The sequence below is a fragment of the Stegodyphus dumicola genome, chromosome 1 (genome assembly GCF_044657685.1).
Source record: "Stegodyphus dumicola isolate Sdum_Otavi_A_Nest chromosome 1, ASM4465768v1".
Lineage (NCBI taxonomy): Eukaryota > Metazoa > Arthropoda > Arachnida > Araneae > Eresidae > Stegodyphus > Stegodyphus dumicola.
In genome coordinates this window covers 140,112,901-140,129,855 of record NC_140768.1, presented here as the reverse complement: position 1 = coordinate 140,129,855, position 16,955 = coordinate 140,112,901, and the positions used below count along the sequence as shown (strand labels likewise).

Here is a 16,955-nt window from a genome sequence, read left to right as displayed (position 1 = left end):
CACTACAAATGTCTGTAAAAGAACGGAAGTTGGAGGTTTAATTTTGTTGTTATTTTCATTACATAAGAGCAAAAAAGAAGCTTCAGAGATTGGCGTTTGTTTTGTCTGCTTGGAGGCATCCGTCTCTAAATCTTTCGATGCAGCGTCACATATTAATGAATTATGTATACCCTGGACATTGTACCATCTGCACTTTTCATCTTTATGAGCACAGGAACACCTTGTATACCTTTTCAAAAAGCAAATAAAACATAAACCTTGATCCATTAATGCCTTTTGGTGAGCCATTAAATCAAGTGGGCAATCGTGATTCATGTGACTAGCAGATAAACAAAAAATGCAGACATTTTGATTCACATTCTTAGGCAGCCTCGAGAACTTTTGGTTTTGATTAAAATGTGATTTTTAAAAGTATTTAGAGGGAGTTTCTCTTTGACTAGTTAATATTGAAGCACCTTGCTTATTCGTACCATAATTGTTTCTTTTAAAATGCATATAAGATTTATTTTGATAACCTCGATGGGAACATTTGTTTCGTACTGATAGTTCATTTACATCAAAATTCTTAGAACTCGATAACATCATTGATGTTTCCCTATATTCCACTTTCGTTTTCAAGAACGTTAGTAGTTCATTAACATCGAAATCTTGTTTATCACTTCTTTTCCTAGTGAATTCTAGAGTTGAATTCTCGGGTATAAACTTTAACAAAATAGGGGATAATAAATGTCCATAAGAACCACTAGTAACATTTAAAGAATTTAAATTTCTTATTTCTGTTTCTATATATCGTCATAAAGCTTCCTCTAAATCGTCATAAAGCTTCCTCAAAGCAGTCGTACTTCCGGATTATTTTACAGGTTCTAAACTCAACAATTTATTCATATGTGCATTAATTAGCAGGTCATCTCCGCCCAAACGCTTTTTTAGTATATCAACAGCCACCATATAGTTTTCACTAGTAAATGATAATCCACTAATAGCATTTAAAGCTAAACCTCCCAGAAGCGATTTTAAATAACAAAACTTATCAACCGAACTGAGACTTTCGTTTTGGTAAATGGAATTACAAAACTGATTCCAGAATTCAAGCCAAGAACAAGGATCACCATAATATTTTGTAATCGTTAATTTTGGCAATTTTAAAGTATTAACTTCACAGGTTTTCAACTTCAGAGATACAGTTTCCTCACTAGAATTTCTAGATTCAACTTAACACACATTTTTTCTTAATTTTTCTTGAATTTTACATTTAAAACTTATAATTCTTTCCTGATATTCTTGCGTGGAAATTACTTCTGTTTCTAACTCCTGTTCTGTAACTATAAGTTTTTCAATCTCAGAATCATATTGTTTTAACAACTGCGATTTTTCAAGTAACATTTTCGAGTAATTCTTTTAATTTTTCATCCGAGAATTCATCCTCTTCTACCAATGAAGATTCTATTTTACTCACCAACTTAGTAGTTAAGCTATGCATTACCATACGCAACTTCTTTGCCTTATTCATAGCATCTATTTTACCATTAAATTCTACCAACTATAATAATTAATATTTTTTTTTATTCAACATTCTATTCAGACTCTGGAAAAATGAAAAAGGGCCTACCTCGAATTCCTTTGCATTAAATCCCAGCTTTCCAGTCATGAACTCACTAATTTTCTTCATCTCCACAAATCAGGTCCGCTGTCACAAAAAAAAATATACTTTTCCAAATGATCAGAAGGTTGTTGTTGCATGTTCTTTGATCTATTACACCAAGATATTTTACTGTACATTTATTTACAATTATTTACAAGCCATATGCCACCTGGCATGTTTACAAGCTTCATGCCTCCCGGCATGTACATGGTGCACATATTCTGCCACCTGGTATGTAAATTGATACATCATACTAGTTTTCTGCCACCTGACAGATACGATGCAATTACATGAATTAGTGGTAATACACCCAACATTTTTGGCGTGTCTTCTGCCTTTGCGTTCTATAACACAACTAACTCTTTGTGCGGTGTGCCCTCTGGATGCAAATCACCGCAATCACCGGGGAGGCCAAAACACTGTGTAACCTCCTTAGTAGACATTTAATGTGGCAACATGCTTAATCCAAAGTAATTTTAACTCTTCATATAGTCAGTTTCGCAGTTCAATTCGCAGTATAGTCAGTTTTCTGATCATTGGTTAGAACCTAAGGTTATGTAACCTCTTTGGTAGACATTTTTTAATAAAGGCTTTATTGTTTTGCTTCTGAATTATAGTTAATCTTTCATTAAATATACAGTAATGGGGAAGCATTTTGATGATAGTTTTTAATCAGTTTGTATTAGCTTTAAACTGAAATCAAAAATTTGAGACTACATTTTAACCTTGATTATTTTGCAGAGGTAATGATTACAACATTATGTTCTTTGCTGTGCCAAGTTCTGTGATTAGTTTGATGAACTTTAGGGAAATGATATTTTGCCAGTATGGCATTTTATTCTAAATACTGACTAAATCTGTAAATTTCAGATCATCCCTGTCATACCTGACTTCAATACTGCTAAGAATTGACACACTCTCTCACACACACACACACACACACACAAAACTAATTTTCTTTTAAAATCCAAACTTGAATTTTGAACCTTGGTTATACTAGATTACTTCTTTGCTAGATTTCTGGAATACTAGAAAAACTAATTTTAAAGTTGCATGAAGTCATACTGTGTTAACGTCAACAAATAGTTTCATGCTGAATACTTTCTAAATTGAAAAATATGCTACTTGCTGAAGAATATTAATTAACTGTTCAAAGTGCCATCTACTAAAATGAAAATCTTAACCTTGCCTAACTGGATTGCGTACATTGTTAGAATATTATTGAGTCATGCTTTATAAGGTATTTCTCCCACCTTCTTGGCGTGCCTTCGTGGTGTAATGGTTCTGCACACTGGGCTGGTATTCCAGAGGTCCGTGGTATGATTCCCGGCGAAGGCACTTGCTCATTTTTCATCTCTCCGTCCTCCAACAAAAATACCTAATGTCTCTACAGTGGTGCCCGAAGTAAAAGGGTGATGGATGATGGCTCTCCACACCCAGGATTTGGCAATTGGGGCCCCTAAAAACCTCAGTTGTTCTTTAAAAGGGGGAGTATATAAGGTATTTCTCCCACATTCTTGCGTGGCTTCGTCGTGTAGTGGTTCTGCACGCTAGGCTGGTATTCCAGAGGTCTGTGGTTCGATTCCCAGCGAAGGTGCTTGCTCATTTTTCATCTCTCCAGCCTCCAACAAAAATACCTAATGTCTCTACAGCTCTACAGCTCTTTTAAGTCATTATTTAATGATTATTTGTATAACTGCCTCATATCTCATTACCTTTCTTTGGGAGGGAGCAAAATTAACAAAAATCCTTGTCTTAAAAAGTTTCTGTACTTGTGATTGTTCCATGAATAGCCCTTTTTCCCCCTGCATTAAATTTTTCTTTAATAATAAATTATAATTACAGTATATAGTATTAATATGTGACATTATATTAAATTAATTTTATTTTTAAATTTTTCCATCAGTTATTGTCTATGGCTTATTTATTTAATATAGGCTTCTCAAATTAATACTTTTTTTAACAGAGGCATTCCTGATTATGATTATGAAATCGGAACTCTGAGGTTTATACGAACAACTAAAACTGGTGATATTAATAATGTAAGTATAAAAGTATAAAATCTATGTTAGCATGTTATAAATAGAACTTCATTTTATATTTGTACATATATATATATATTGTACATATATATAAATTTAAACAAATTAAATTTAAATTTTAGCAAACACGTATAAAAGTAAAAAAGCAAATTTAAAGGCAAAATTAAAAGAAAAAAAAAAGCAAATTTAAAGCCAAAAAAATATATATTAAAAAAAAAAAATGTGTAAACATATAAAAGATTTAGTTCTCGAACTAATCTACAATATCATTTAAATTCAGAAGCATAAGCAAATCAAGTGCAAAACTAAACCATGAAAATAAATTCACTAATTTAGCAAATTAAAATTAATCCAATCAATTTTTTAAAACTGCATAAGTGAATGACTGTTGAGCAGGTAGGAGACAGACTTATCAAGAGGAAGTTGCCTCCAAACCTAACTCTCCAATCATTCAAATCATGTTTCGTCATTCATGCAGGCAAGGGTAAAAGTCAAAACCAAAAGTAAAAAGTGAAGAAAGTCCAAAAAGAAATACCAATAAAGTGGTACCCTTAGAAATTAGCATTTAAGAATTAAAAGGAAAATACTAATGAAGTCTTTTGAGAAACAAGCAAGTAAAGTCAAGTATTAAATTAAACTTTTTTTAAAGAAATTAAATTTTAAAAAGAATTAATTTTTTATAAAAAAAAATCTAGAAACTAATGTATTTTAGAAAACCTTGTCTACAGAAACCTCCCCGACATGAATATGCATATCAATGAAAGGAAACTAAAAAAGAACTAGACATAATCCATATAAACCAATAAGAAACATAAAGAACTAATTCACAATTTTTTTTAAAAACAAATATATACTTAAAAATATAATTTCATATCTAGAAAATACTTAAATACTACATAAAAAATTTTAAAAAATACTTAAAGCAAGTAAATAGTAAGTTTTAATTCTAACCTACCTACTAAATGAGCATTGGGGTCTGCAAAAGTGTTTTTAAAGAGAAGTAAGTGTGTTCTTCAAATTAATTATATAGATGGCGCTTATGTAGGTAAAGTTGAGTGCCAAGCTGCTATCTTGTTATATTAAAACATGTTTTGCAAACATTAATATTAAAATATATAAAAATAAATCTAGAAAAAAATAAAATTAAAAATCCTAAAAGTATATAATTCAAGTTTTAATTTTAACAATAAATTATTTAGGGAGTAAAGCCAATCAAGAGAGGTAAGTTTGCTTGAAGTAAAATAGAGTTAAGTGGTATTGTGAATTAATAAATGTAAACTGTTTGTAATGTGAAATGTGTGTTCTGTTGAAAAATTGTGTAAAGCAAATAATTAAAGTAATTAAGTAAAAATGAAATGTTTTAAAATTTAAATTTTAAAGCAACATTTAAAATGTCAAACCCAAAATTTTGTGAAACGAAGTCCTTAAAAAACATCTAAAAAATTCCTAGTAATTTCCCAAAAATTCCTTAAAGAAGTTAAATTTAAAGAAAGAAAAATTGAAAGTTTAATGAACTTGATTTTAACTGGTATATCAAAACTTAACTAAATACTGGCTAAAGTATGGAAAATTAGAAGATTAAAATCTTCACTCAATTCGGACTATAATTGAGACTTTTGAAAAGAGTTGGCCCTTTTTAGTAAAAGGAAAGAATCCAGAATTGATTAAATATACAGATTTACAAATTTATTTACAATAAAAATTTACAAATAATTTCTCTACTCTTTTTTTATCCTTCATTACCCTCCAGCTAAGGTTTAAGGTAATGTTATCATATCAAAAAGAGCCAGAAAATTATAAAGTTAATGTCTGCCTTTTTAATATATAAATTAATAAATTTTGGTGGTACTTGGTTATCAACTTGAACATTAATTAGCTTTATTATTTCTTCCTTTAAATCGTCTATTTCAGTACATATATTTTTTATTCTGATTATTTGGCTATGAAACGTGTTTTCTATTACTTTTCTAGAGATATTAGAGTTCCAATTAATTAGTTTAATAGTATGAAAATGGAAATTCCTTCTTTTATCATATAATTTAATTTTGCTGTGTTTAATAATTTGCAGGTCTAGGAATTCAATAGTATCTTGATTCGTATTCGTTTTATTAAGTGTTAAACTATTTGGGTAAATTTTGAATTGCTCAAAAGAAGAATTATTATTAAAAGTTATAATATCATCTACGTATCTAAAAGTATGAGCAAATAGCTTTAATTCATTTTTATTTAAACTTAGTTGGAATTTATATTCAAAAGTAAAAAGAAATAGGTTACAAATTTGTGTAAAACTGTTTGCTCCCATAGGAATTCCTCTAACTTGCTGAAAGATCTTTTTATTGAATTTAATGTAGTTATTAAATAATGCACATTTCAGATAATTATTCCATCTTTCAATACTAAGGATGTCAAGTATGTCAGGAAAAAGTTGTGGGAGTTGCATTAAACTAGTAAAAATTTCTTCAAATGGTAGAGAAGTATAAAGGTTTTCAAAGTAATAGCAGTTAATGTTCTTGATGTTAAACTTTTAAAACTGCTGAGAACTGGAGCATTATTATAAATAATCCAACTATAATTGTGTTGTTTGTTAACGAGTTGTTGGATTAAATTACAGATTTTTTTAAGTATAATTGCAAATATGTAATCTATATTCTTTTTATAATTATTTGTACCATTAGCAATAAATCTAAATTTGAGTGGTGATTTATGAAATTTTGGGAGAGCATATAGATTTGCTAATCTATTGTAGCTAGATGGTTGTGAAATTTGCAGTTTCTTATGAAATGCTTTTAGTTTTTTTGCAATAACATTTTCTTGTATATTGGTGAGTTTGTAAGTAATGGCATTATTTAGTTCAGTATTAATTAATGAGACATAAAAAAATGTTCATATTATGCTAAAATTATTATTGGCTTTGTCAATTTTGGTGATTATGAACTTTTGTTTTAAATCCTGTAAAAGAGGAATGAGAATATTCCACTGTAAATTGCTATTAAATTCAATTTTTCGAATTCTTTGCTTGAATTTTTCTAATACTGCATGTTTCCAAGCCATAAAGGTAGAATTTGGAATGTTTAATTTGAAACTAGTTTTAACTATAAATTCGTCTATATTTTTTACGAAACTTTTAAAACTGTGAGGTTTGTTAATTTTTAGTACTGGTCTAAATTCGGTACCTTTTTCCATTAAAATTCTTAAATGTTGGTTTTGAACTATCGCTAAATTGCCTGTAATAATATGTTGATGAAATTTATCTATGAAATCTTTGTATTGAAGCTCTTTGCAGTATCACTGGGCTGCAGAAGCTAATTCATGGTGGTTAATTAGCAGTTTACTAAGAGGTATTTGATACTTGAAAGCTGGTGAGATCAGTACTTTAGTAGATGGAAAAAGTTGTTGACTTTTTCTGAAAATTTTGCTAAACTGAATATGATCATAGTTAGGATGAAGGAAATTGATTTTACAGTAATATTTATTGTATTTGTTATTTGTAGAGAACTTATAATTGCAAAAGTCAATAATAAGGTCTTTGATAATATTGTGCCCTGTAAAATGCTGTTTTACAAATTTTATAATTTTAAGAAATTGTGCTTACAAGTATGCAACCAAGTAATTATATTTTTAGTGAAATTTTCAGTAAGAAAGTAATTATTAATATTATCGTTTAACTTTTTTGTATCTGTTGTTGAAAAAAGTTTATTTTTATGTTTATTACCTGCTCTGGTTCCTCGTAATGTTTTTTTTTACTGAATAATTTAAAATGGCTGTAAGTTGGAATTTCAGAATTTAATTTAATGTGTTGGTTGAATGTATTGAGTCCATAAGGGTAAAGTGTTTTAAATTTAAGCATGTAGAGTGACTCTTGAAATAATCTAACTTTGTATTCAGGCACAATGTCCAAAATTTGAATATTAATTTTTTTGAAATCGTGTATTTGAGAATGTTCTAATTCAGCTGTATTAAGTGTGTTAAAATTAGTAGTTGCAAATTTTGTAATGTGTGCTCTGTAGTTGTTAATTCTAATATTAAGACTATTTTTGGTTTGTCCAACATATTTAAGATTTCATGTGTTACAAGTGATTAGATAAATGCAATTATAAGTTTTTCAAAAGGATAGTTGTTTAGTGGCTGTGATATTAAAAGGCATATTGTTAACTTTACAAGTAAGTCATTTGCTAGAATGACATTTATGGAAATTTATGTGATTGATACGAGCCATTATCCTACAGTACAGTGAATTTTTAAAGTAAAAATTCTTAACTCAATTTTTGGACAGGAAAATTTTAAAAAACTGGGAATTTAAATGTTATTGCTAATTAATTCACTAAATTAATTAATAAAAAATGAACTATTGTATTAAACTATTTAAATTACACACAAAGGAAAAGAATGGCAAAACAAGGATTTTATAGGGAAAATTTTAACATTTCAGCAAATTGGAATTTGATACCCATGCTTCTGTATTGATATTTCTCTAATATAAAATGTAATAATGCATTTATAAAAATTAATCACATTGTTGCGTGTTTCATAAAATTTGTATGCAGTCTTAAAAAATTTTAATTAAATCTCTCTCTCTCTCTCTCTCTTTTTTTTTTTTTTTTTTTTTTTTTTTTTTTTTTTTTTGGTGTGTGTTTTCTCCATGGCCTCTGTATCCCAAGTGTATATAGTATTCCATCTCATGTGATTCACTTTTAAATTAAAATGATGAGTTTGTATTACCTTTCGTATTCTGTATCCAATTGCTTAAGAGATATTTAGTTGAGTAATCTTTTTAAAATATCTTTTATGCAAATACAAGCCCCATCAAAGAAAGAAACAATTTAAGAGAGGGGGGGAAAAGTGCCAAAATGAAACTTAAAATTATAAAACTGAAAGAACTTTCTCGAAACTGCCAGCTGATGGAAAAACATGAGGAGAAAAGAGAAACACCGCAAAGTAAAACTTAAATTATGTACCTGTTTGCCCTTAAAATCAATAGAGTTTCAATTAAATCTACTCCAAACATAAGATTGTTTTTTTGGCAATTTTAAAGAAACAGTTGTGTAGCAGTATTAGAGACTTACTCAGTAAAATAACAGTTCAGCTTTTCATGGATACAAAGGTCTTTTCTCACGTTTTCGGTGTTACAAAATTTTAAGTTAGGGTAAAATTTTAGAATTATATCCATGCTGGAGGTTCACTACTATGTCTCTTGTATTGCGTCTTTTAAGAGTTATTTTTTGTTTTTAAGTGTAACAAATTTTATTTTCCTTTTTAAGTCAGTAGCAATCTAACCAAACAACCAGTCTATTAAAATACTTCCAACAGTTAGAAATTAATAAATTTTTTGGTTATGATTTAATTTTATGTAAATTATGATATTATACTTTAACTGAAGTGCATTGTTAAGATCTAATGCAAAATTTATAACATAAATTATCTGCAGAGTATCAAGGTATGTTCGGTTGTTTCTCTTGGGCAGAAGGAGAGCAAAGACAAAGCCAGACAACTTTGCATTCCCCCTCCCCCAAAAAAATGATTAATAGCAGGAAAAATCTTTTTTATATACCTATACTTTTAAATTCTGAACTTCTATTTGTCATAATCTATTTTTCACCATTTTGGTATTGTAATAATGGCATGTATTTACAGTGAAATTACAGTGAACCTCATTGCATTCACCTTCACAATAAGAAAATGCTCCTAAAATATCTACACTTTCCAATATACTGAATATTCTGTAAGAGACTACCTTCAAAGAATTCCAAAATTGTATGAAATACAAGTAGTTTCTTAAGGGGGGAGGGGTTACTCTATTTAAATGTTTCAATGAAAAGTATTAATAAATATCCAGATATACAGGGTTCGTACAGTTCTTAAAAGTCCTTAATTTCGACCAAATCGTCAGAAGGTCCTTAATTTCAATCATCTGGAATTTCTGTCTGTTTGTACAGTAGCCATTTTGAGTGTGAATTATCATTTTGGAGGAATATTTTTGGCAATTCACTGACATATATGGTTATCTTTTGAATGGGTTATAATTTGTTCCTATTTCTAATATAAATGGTGGGATACTCCAGTTTCTAAGCAAGAACATTTTGAAGCATAAACATTTTGAAATTCATTTTTTCTAATTAAAAGCTCGTAAACAAATTTTCACTTTTGGTGATGTAAATTCTTTTATTTAACAGTTCTAAATTTGATGACTTATTGCCTTTTTGGCAATTTTTAGATAAATTTTTATAGAAAGTTTAATTTCGAGATCTGAGAATTTTTTGACGATTTTTTTAAAACATTATAACATTGATAAAGTTTATTAAAATAATGGCAATATATCGAAATTATATTTAAAAAATAACATTAAAATAAAACATTTTTATTTTTCGCTGTCATATTTTAAAGTTCCATTTTGGCAACTTATTATACAATATTTTGAATCTGAAAAATAAAGGAAGGTATAATGCTGTAAAACACAATTTATGAAACAGTTCTTAGCAAAAGTAAAATTAGCTACGTAATTAGTTAAAAATGAATTTTTTCATAGTAAGGGTTTTTTCAATGTAATTGTCTCAGAATATTCAGAATTCTCAGTGTTTTCTAAAAAAAATCATTTTACTCTTTTTTTTTCCCCAAAAAAATATTTCTGGCTTTTTGCTATTGCAGAATTGGTAGGGATAATTTTTCTTTAGGATTTTAGACCCTGCAGCTTTTAAAGTTTAGAAGGATTTGAAGGCAAGATTTATAGACACACAATTCAAGAAGATTCCAGAAACATGTGACAAAATGAAAAATGTCTCCATGGTATTAACATGTAATGGATTTATTTGACAGAAAGTTTGTGATGAATTTCTTACTTTTTGGAAGAATGTCTGGAAACACAGTGAAAACATAATATTTGAATGTTTTACTTCTGATACTAGAACCTTTTTCTTAACAAGTTTATCTTCCCTTTATTTTCTCTACTTTTCGCTAGACACAAGCATGGGAAATATCAAAAATGCTTCTAATCTTATCACATGGACAGGCATTATAGAAATGAATTTTTTTTTAATAATAAAGAAATTGAAACTGGCAGTTTAAAAAATTCATGTAATATACCTTAATGTATCATACACAGTGCTAGAGCTAGGCATTTTTCCACTTGATGCAATCTCTCTGGATCCTAAATTCTGCTGCCTAGTGCCTTTCTAAATTCTGCTTCCAATGCCTGCTCTAAATTCTAAAAGTTATGACATTTCTAGATTTTGTTGCTCGGTGTGTCACTAAATTCTAAAAATTCTGCCACACCAGCTCTATAACCAGCCTTTAACATATATATTTCATATTTCTTCTGAATTTTAATATTGCTAAAGAAATAAAATTAGCAGCTGTATATATACATTAAAAAAGCATTTAGTTTTTTTTTTTTAGAATAAGAGAAATCCTTAATTAAATCCAAAAATATTTTTAATTAAAAGGAAATGTGTTGAAGAAGGAAACAGGATGCATAAAGAAAATTGTTCTTCAAAGATATGTACACTTATTATTATGTAAATTACCCAGTTGTTTGTGATTTCAGCCTTTACTATAATTTCACATTTCTATTTCCTCATATGTTAGAGTTACTGAGCCAGCTTAAGTTAAAATTAAATTGTATAGTCTTTGACCACCAGTCCACATTTTTAGTTTGAATGTGACTGTTCTTGTTTAATTACATCACCGCAAGCTGTAATTGATTTTGTTAGCATCAGAACATGCATTTATGTTCTAAGTTCTTTTGACAAGTTAGGACGTAGCACGTCAAAGCACATAGAAACTAGTGATAACATCGGTTTGCATAATTGAGACAAATTTCTGATTGTTAGAAAAGATGCTTAAAGAGAAGGAAATCTATATAAATTAGCCAAAATGTCTGAAAAGACTTAAAATTAAAAAGATGCATAAATATTTTGTTGTGTGTGGTTGTTAGCTTTTAATGCGTAATTATCGTAATATCATTTAAGAATCAATGTCATAAATTACATATATTTTAAACTGTGAAATTTTATGATTTTAATAGGGCTTTTTTAACAAATATTTTTAAAAGATAAATAAATTTAATAGTGGCCATGTAAATCCATAATGACTGAGATTATCTAACTACCTAATTTAATTATTTATAATTAATTGCTTAACCCTTAAAATTATCTCTGCATATTAAAGCGAGTTATTGCCTTTCATTAATCCTTACCATGGTCACACGATAAAACACAAAAATGTAAAAATTCATGTAAAACTTATTCTTTGCATCAAGTGAGACTTAAAATAATACAAAACAACTTATCACTTGTGGTGCTTTAGTGGCTTATTGGAACCTTAAAGTATATTAACTGGGTTACAATCCCTGGAAATCTACATGAAATTGAGACACTAACTGCATCAGACAGAGCCCGACTAACTTTCAAAACTTGCCAACCGTACCTGCATCAAGCCTTTCAGATTTGTTATAATCAGCAGGTCTCTCTCTAGGCAAGCAGTAGAGGTGACAGCTTCCAGTCTTTTGTTATGAATAATGCTGATTATGATCTTACTTCTCATTTTAATGTATGCCACTTGACATAAAATTTACCTACTATTTACTAAATCTATAGACTGAGCAAGTATGTGACTAAATGAAACATTTAAAAAAAAAAAAAAAAAATCAGTATAAAGCTAACTGTTAGTAAAACAAATAAAATGTCACTTATCGTCTTTCGTATATGTCCAACTATTATAAGTTTAAAATATTTAATGCTACTTGATACATTTTATAAAGTTGATTTTATTCTTAAACTTATTAATAATTTTGTTAATTAATTCATGTTTAATAATAACTCATCCTACTTACGGATCTATTTTATTTTTAGAATGGTATTATAAAAGTGAAGTTCAGGCATAGATAATATTTTTAATTAAATTTATTCAGTTTCTATTTGCTCATAGGCCCTTAATTTTTTCATTAATGGTCCTTAAAAGTACTTAATTTCCGTGTGCAGAAATGTGTACGAACCCTGAATATAGTATAAATTTCGGAAATAACTTACTATAATATTTTTTTAAGTTATCATTAAAATTGATTTTATGTAAATAAATTGTGTGTTTCTCTAAATCATCATATATAAGTACTGTATTTATCTGAAGATAAGATGAGATTTTTTCCCAAAATTTTAAATCTAAAAATTTAAATTCACATATTAACAAAATGTTGTAAAATTATCAATCTTTTCAATTGTATAGTACATGGAATAATTTCTCATGATATCCCTACAAGTTCCTTCATTTAAAATGCAAAGGCACCTTCTTTCTAGAATAGTCTATTCTTAGTAGCAAGTGAAAGTGAAAATGGATATCAGGTCCAATGTCCAAGTTCAACAAAGTGAATGTGAATATAAATATCATTGTTAGAATATATATACCAGAAAGTCTATAGTTTACAGCTTTCATTTAAAGAGGATGCTGGTTTTCGAAATTGCCATAGATAATAAAACAATATTTGTTCATTTGAACTCATGAAAAAAAGTATCTTCAAAATTAAATCCTCCACAAATTGTTGAAAAAAATAGGAGTCCATCCAATATTCAGATAAATATAGTTTTTACATATAAAGAGGTAACATTCTTTTTACATATAAATTTGTATAAATTAGATACTCAGTAAAATATGTCATAAACAATTAAATAAAAGTTAACAAACAAAAAAAGAGTAACAGGAAAAGCAAAATAATAAATTGGATTCAAAAAGCTCAAATTTTGTATCAGGTTTGGAATTAAGAAACGAACTTATTGATCATTTATATGTGAATAACTAACTCAAGAATTTCTTTTTGTAGGGTAAATCTGAAGAAGATTCTTTTGAAGCTTTTTCAGGAAAAGGTTGGACTTTACGTCAGAAAGTTGGACGTTGATATTTTCTACATGATTAAGATATGTCCTATAATTTAAATTTCAAGACTATGTATTATATGTGAATATAATTTACTAATGTGCATAAAAATACATTTTTTACATTAAAAATTCTCACAGCTGTAGGTGAATTATTTCCTTGAGATAAAACAACATTAAATTTTTGAAAATCTTTTATATTTCATAATTTATACTTTACACCTATAAAATGTAATGCTGTGCACTGTGAGTCATAAAAATATACACAATGTGCTTTTGAAATTTTAGAACTGCATTTTTTTAACCAGTCCCAATAAAGCTGCAAAAGGATAGTTTGCAGCAATAAGTATTATACTTCTTAGTTTGATTACATTCCACTCATGTTTTAAATATTACTTAATTGCTGAAAGAAATCTGAATTTAATTATGTGTTTGACTGTGTGCAACTGATATCTGCCATTGGGAATTTAACTGCTGAACAGAAGTGCAGCAAAAAAATTTTACATAATGAAACTGTTGCAAGCAATTTATCTCAGATAAAAGCTTCTGTTTACACTTACAGATTATGTTCTGTTCTTAGAAGTGAAGTCTTTCTGTAAAGGAGATTTTTAGAATAAAAGTGCTTTGTTTTAAATAAATGTAAAGGATCTCACTTTATTTTTTACTGCCATAAAAAATAAAGTGAGATAGCTTTGATAAGATCCTGTCCCTCCCCCCCCAAAAAAAAATGAAAAATCTCTTTGATATAAAGATGGAAGAACTTGCAGTGTTTTAGAAGAAATGTATGATTTTTGATCAAATTAGTCTTATTCTTAGGACTTGCAGTGAAGTTAGAGATTCATCTCTAAATCATCCTCAAAAACTGATCCCTGATGTCATAAAGGAATAAGCTTCCACTGATGAAGTGACATAATAGCATCTGGCATTTTAAAAATTATTTCATTCTTTTAAGTTCTGTGGTATATATAAGTGAGGATTTTACTGTACATCTTATGTATATGTTTAGATTTAGGCTATAGAGACATATCAGACAAGATATTCTGGAACAGAAGCCATTAAATGAGTGGGAATATGAAAGTTCAAGAGTAAAGATAAGCCGTAGCAGAGAGTTACTCTGTGTACATTCTATCAAGCTTTATAAATCAAGAAACTGAGTTTCAGTAAACTTTGGGTAGTATTTGTCTGAAAGGCTTACATACATACACATGCACACACACCAAATAAAAACAAATATAAAATGCTCATCTTAAAATAAAATGTGCAAATTCATACAGGTATTATCGTAAACAGTGTCTCGTACAGTCAAAAGTCATTAATCCGGATTCGTCGGGACTTCGGCGATTCCGGATTATAGATCATCAGTTTAAATCTGGTAAAATGGCATGCAGAAATTATAAAATTAAAAATATGAAACCGTAATTTACGAAATAAAGAACAATTATGATCTAAAGGGTATCAAAATTTACAAAAAAAAGCTTCATATTTATTTGTTTACTTTATTAAACATTTCTTTCAATGTAAGTTGTTTAAGTTGCTTCGTTTTTTATGTGATAATACATTCTCTTTAATTCTATAAACAGACATAATTTCTTGTTCAGTTATAAAGTTCCGCTGTTCAAGTCCTATAATTGCTGTGTCGAGAATACCGACTAATTTGTCAATCGAAATTTTTTCGTTTTCAATAACCTCGGTCACTTTCTTTGCAATCGGAAGCGAATTATAATGCGAGGCATTTGATTTAAATCATATCAAAGACGGAGTACATCGAGATGAAATACTACATTGAGTAAGGAATTATAAGCCAAGACAGATCAACTTCCAATTCATTGCACGCCGCCGCGGCATTAAAGATAAACAAACGTTAAAGTTTAGATAAACAAAGGATATGCCTTTACCCATTTTTTGCAGCAATTCCACTTTTTGTTTAATGGACTCCGAAAGATACTTTCGCTTTGTATATCCTTTACATATTAGTAAATATATATGGGAAATTCTATTTGACATAATCGAAAGTTCAAGCTTACTTTTATAAAATTGCTCTAACAGTCTGCAAAAAATAATAATCCGGATCCAGTTCGAAGATTAAGGAACAACGCAATCTGCAACATTAACTGAAATAGATAATTAGATAATTTTAGCTTAGCTTATCCCGTCCGTTATACATTAAATGCGTATTCATAAACGTATTTTGCGCATGCGCACATGCAAATTCGCAGCGGTGAAGGTCTTACGCGCATGCATCAAAGAGACGCATGCGCAGAAAGTTTGTAGCTTTGAGGTCCGGATTATGTGTGTCCGAATTAACGACTTTTGACTGTATATCATTTCTTAAAAGTGTCAGAAGAATCCATTTTTGGAGTATTCATACATCAATTATAGCATATGGATGATTGCGTGTTCTATTATATTACTATGTGCATAATTTCCTCTTTTGAACAAATAATAATGCAATGAAATAAATTTCTTTTTTATAAAATGCTGAACATTAATGTGTTTGTAATTCACAAAAGAAATGAGAAACAAGTAACCGTTTTAGTTCAGAAATTGTAAGAATCATAATATGAACAGGAAATAGATAATTTTTTGTGAACCTTTTTGTTAGGTTTGGTTAATTGATTAAAGGAAAGCAAATCAAGAGCTATCTGCCTAAGAGGAGGGAGGATTATTTAAAGATAGGTGGCTTGGATTCACGCTACACAAAACTCAGTGAGGAAAACCACAAAATCTTCCATGTAGCCATCCTATTCATCCGGATTAAAACCTGAGGTCAAACTACCAGTGTTCAACAACTTTAGCACTCAGCTGCTGGTGGGCAGGAAGCTTTTGCTTGTAGCCTCAGTGGCATAGCTACAAACCAACCCCTCTAGGGATTGTTTTTTTCCCCTCTAGGGATAGGATTTTAGGGATGACATTTTTCACAAGTTATAAAAAATTTTACTAAACAAATATTTTATTTATCTGTACACGTTTTGATATTTTGTAACATTATTGATGAAAAAAGAAAAAGTATACTTTTCCTTTGAAATCAGTGATGCATCACTTTAAATAACGGTGTTGTGAGCATAAATTAATAATCACTAAATGAAAGTTAACCACTTTAATTCCATTCCTAGCCTTCTTTTAATTCTACATCTTTTCATCCTTATTCATTATTGAGCTGATGATGAGGATGTATCTATGTGATGCTTTTCTTATAAGTTTGAACTTTAAGTTTTTGTATGGTACTCTAAATCTTTATACATTCTTAATCATATGTCTTTTTCTTTGAAACTGGATATGTAAATAAATGTGCTCATTCAGTTTATCTTAATGAAATTATTTTATTTTACAGTGTGAGAACATGAACTACCAAGCAAAAATTTTTTTTTGTGTGTGTAATGTTGGTGTGGGAATGATTTTTTCTCCCTTCCATAT

General features: G+C 28.9%; 1 protein-coding gene across 2 annotated transcripts in view; it reads left to right on the top strand.

The window, feature by feature from the left end:
- Ufd1 (ubiquitin fusion-degradation 1-like) overlaps window positions 1-13,687 on the top strand; it is a 78,886-nt gene extending 65,199 nt beyond the window's left edge. For both annotated transcript variants that reach the window (XM_085821415.1, XM_085821417.1), the window contains exons 11-12: window positions 3,609-3,684; window positions 13,490-13,687. In XM_085821415.1, the coding sequence (XP_085677541.1) occupies window positions 3,609-3,684; window positions 13,490-13,564 (151 nt within the window). In that variant the 3' untranslated portion in view covers window positions 13,565-13,687. The remainder of the gene's footprint in view (window positions 1-3,608; window positions 3,685-13,489) is intronic.
- The last annotated feature ends 3,268 nt before the right edge of the window (window positions 13,688-16,955 follow it).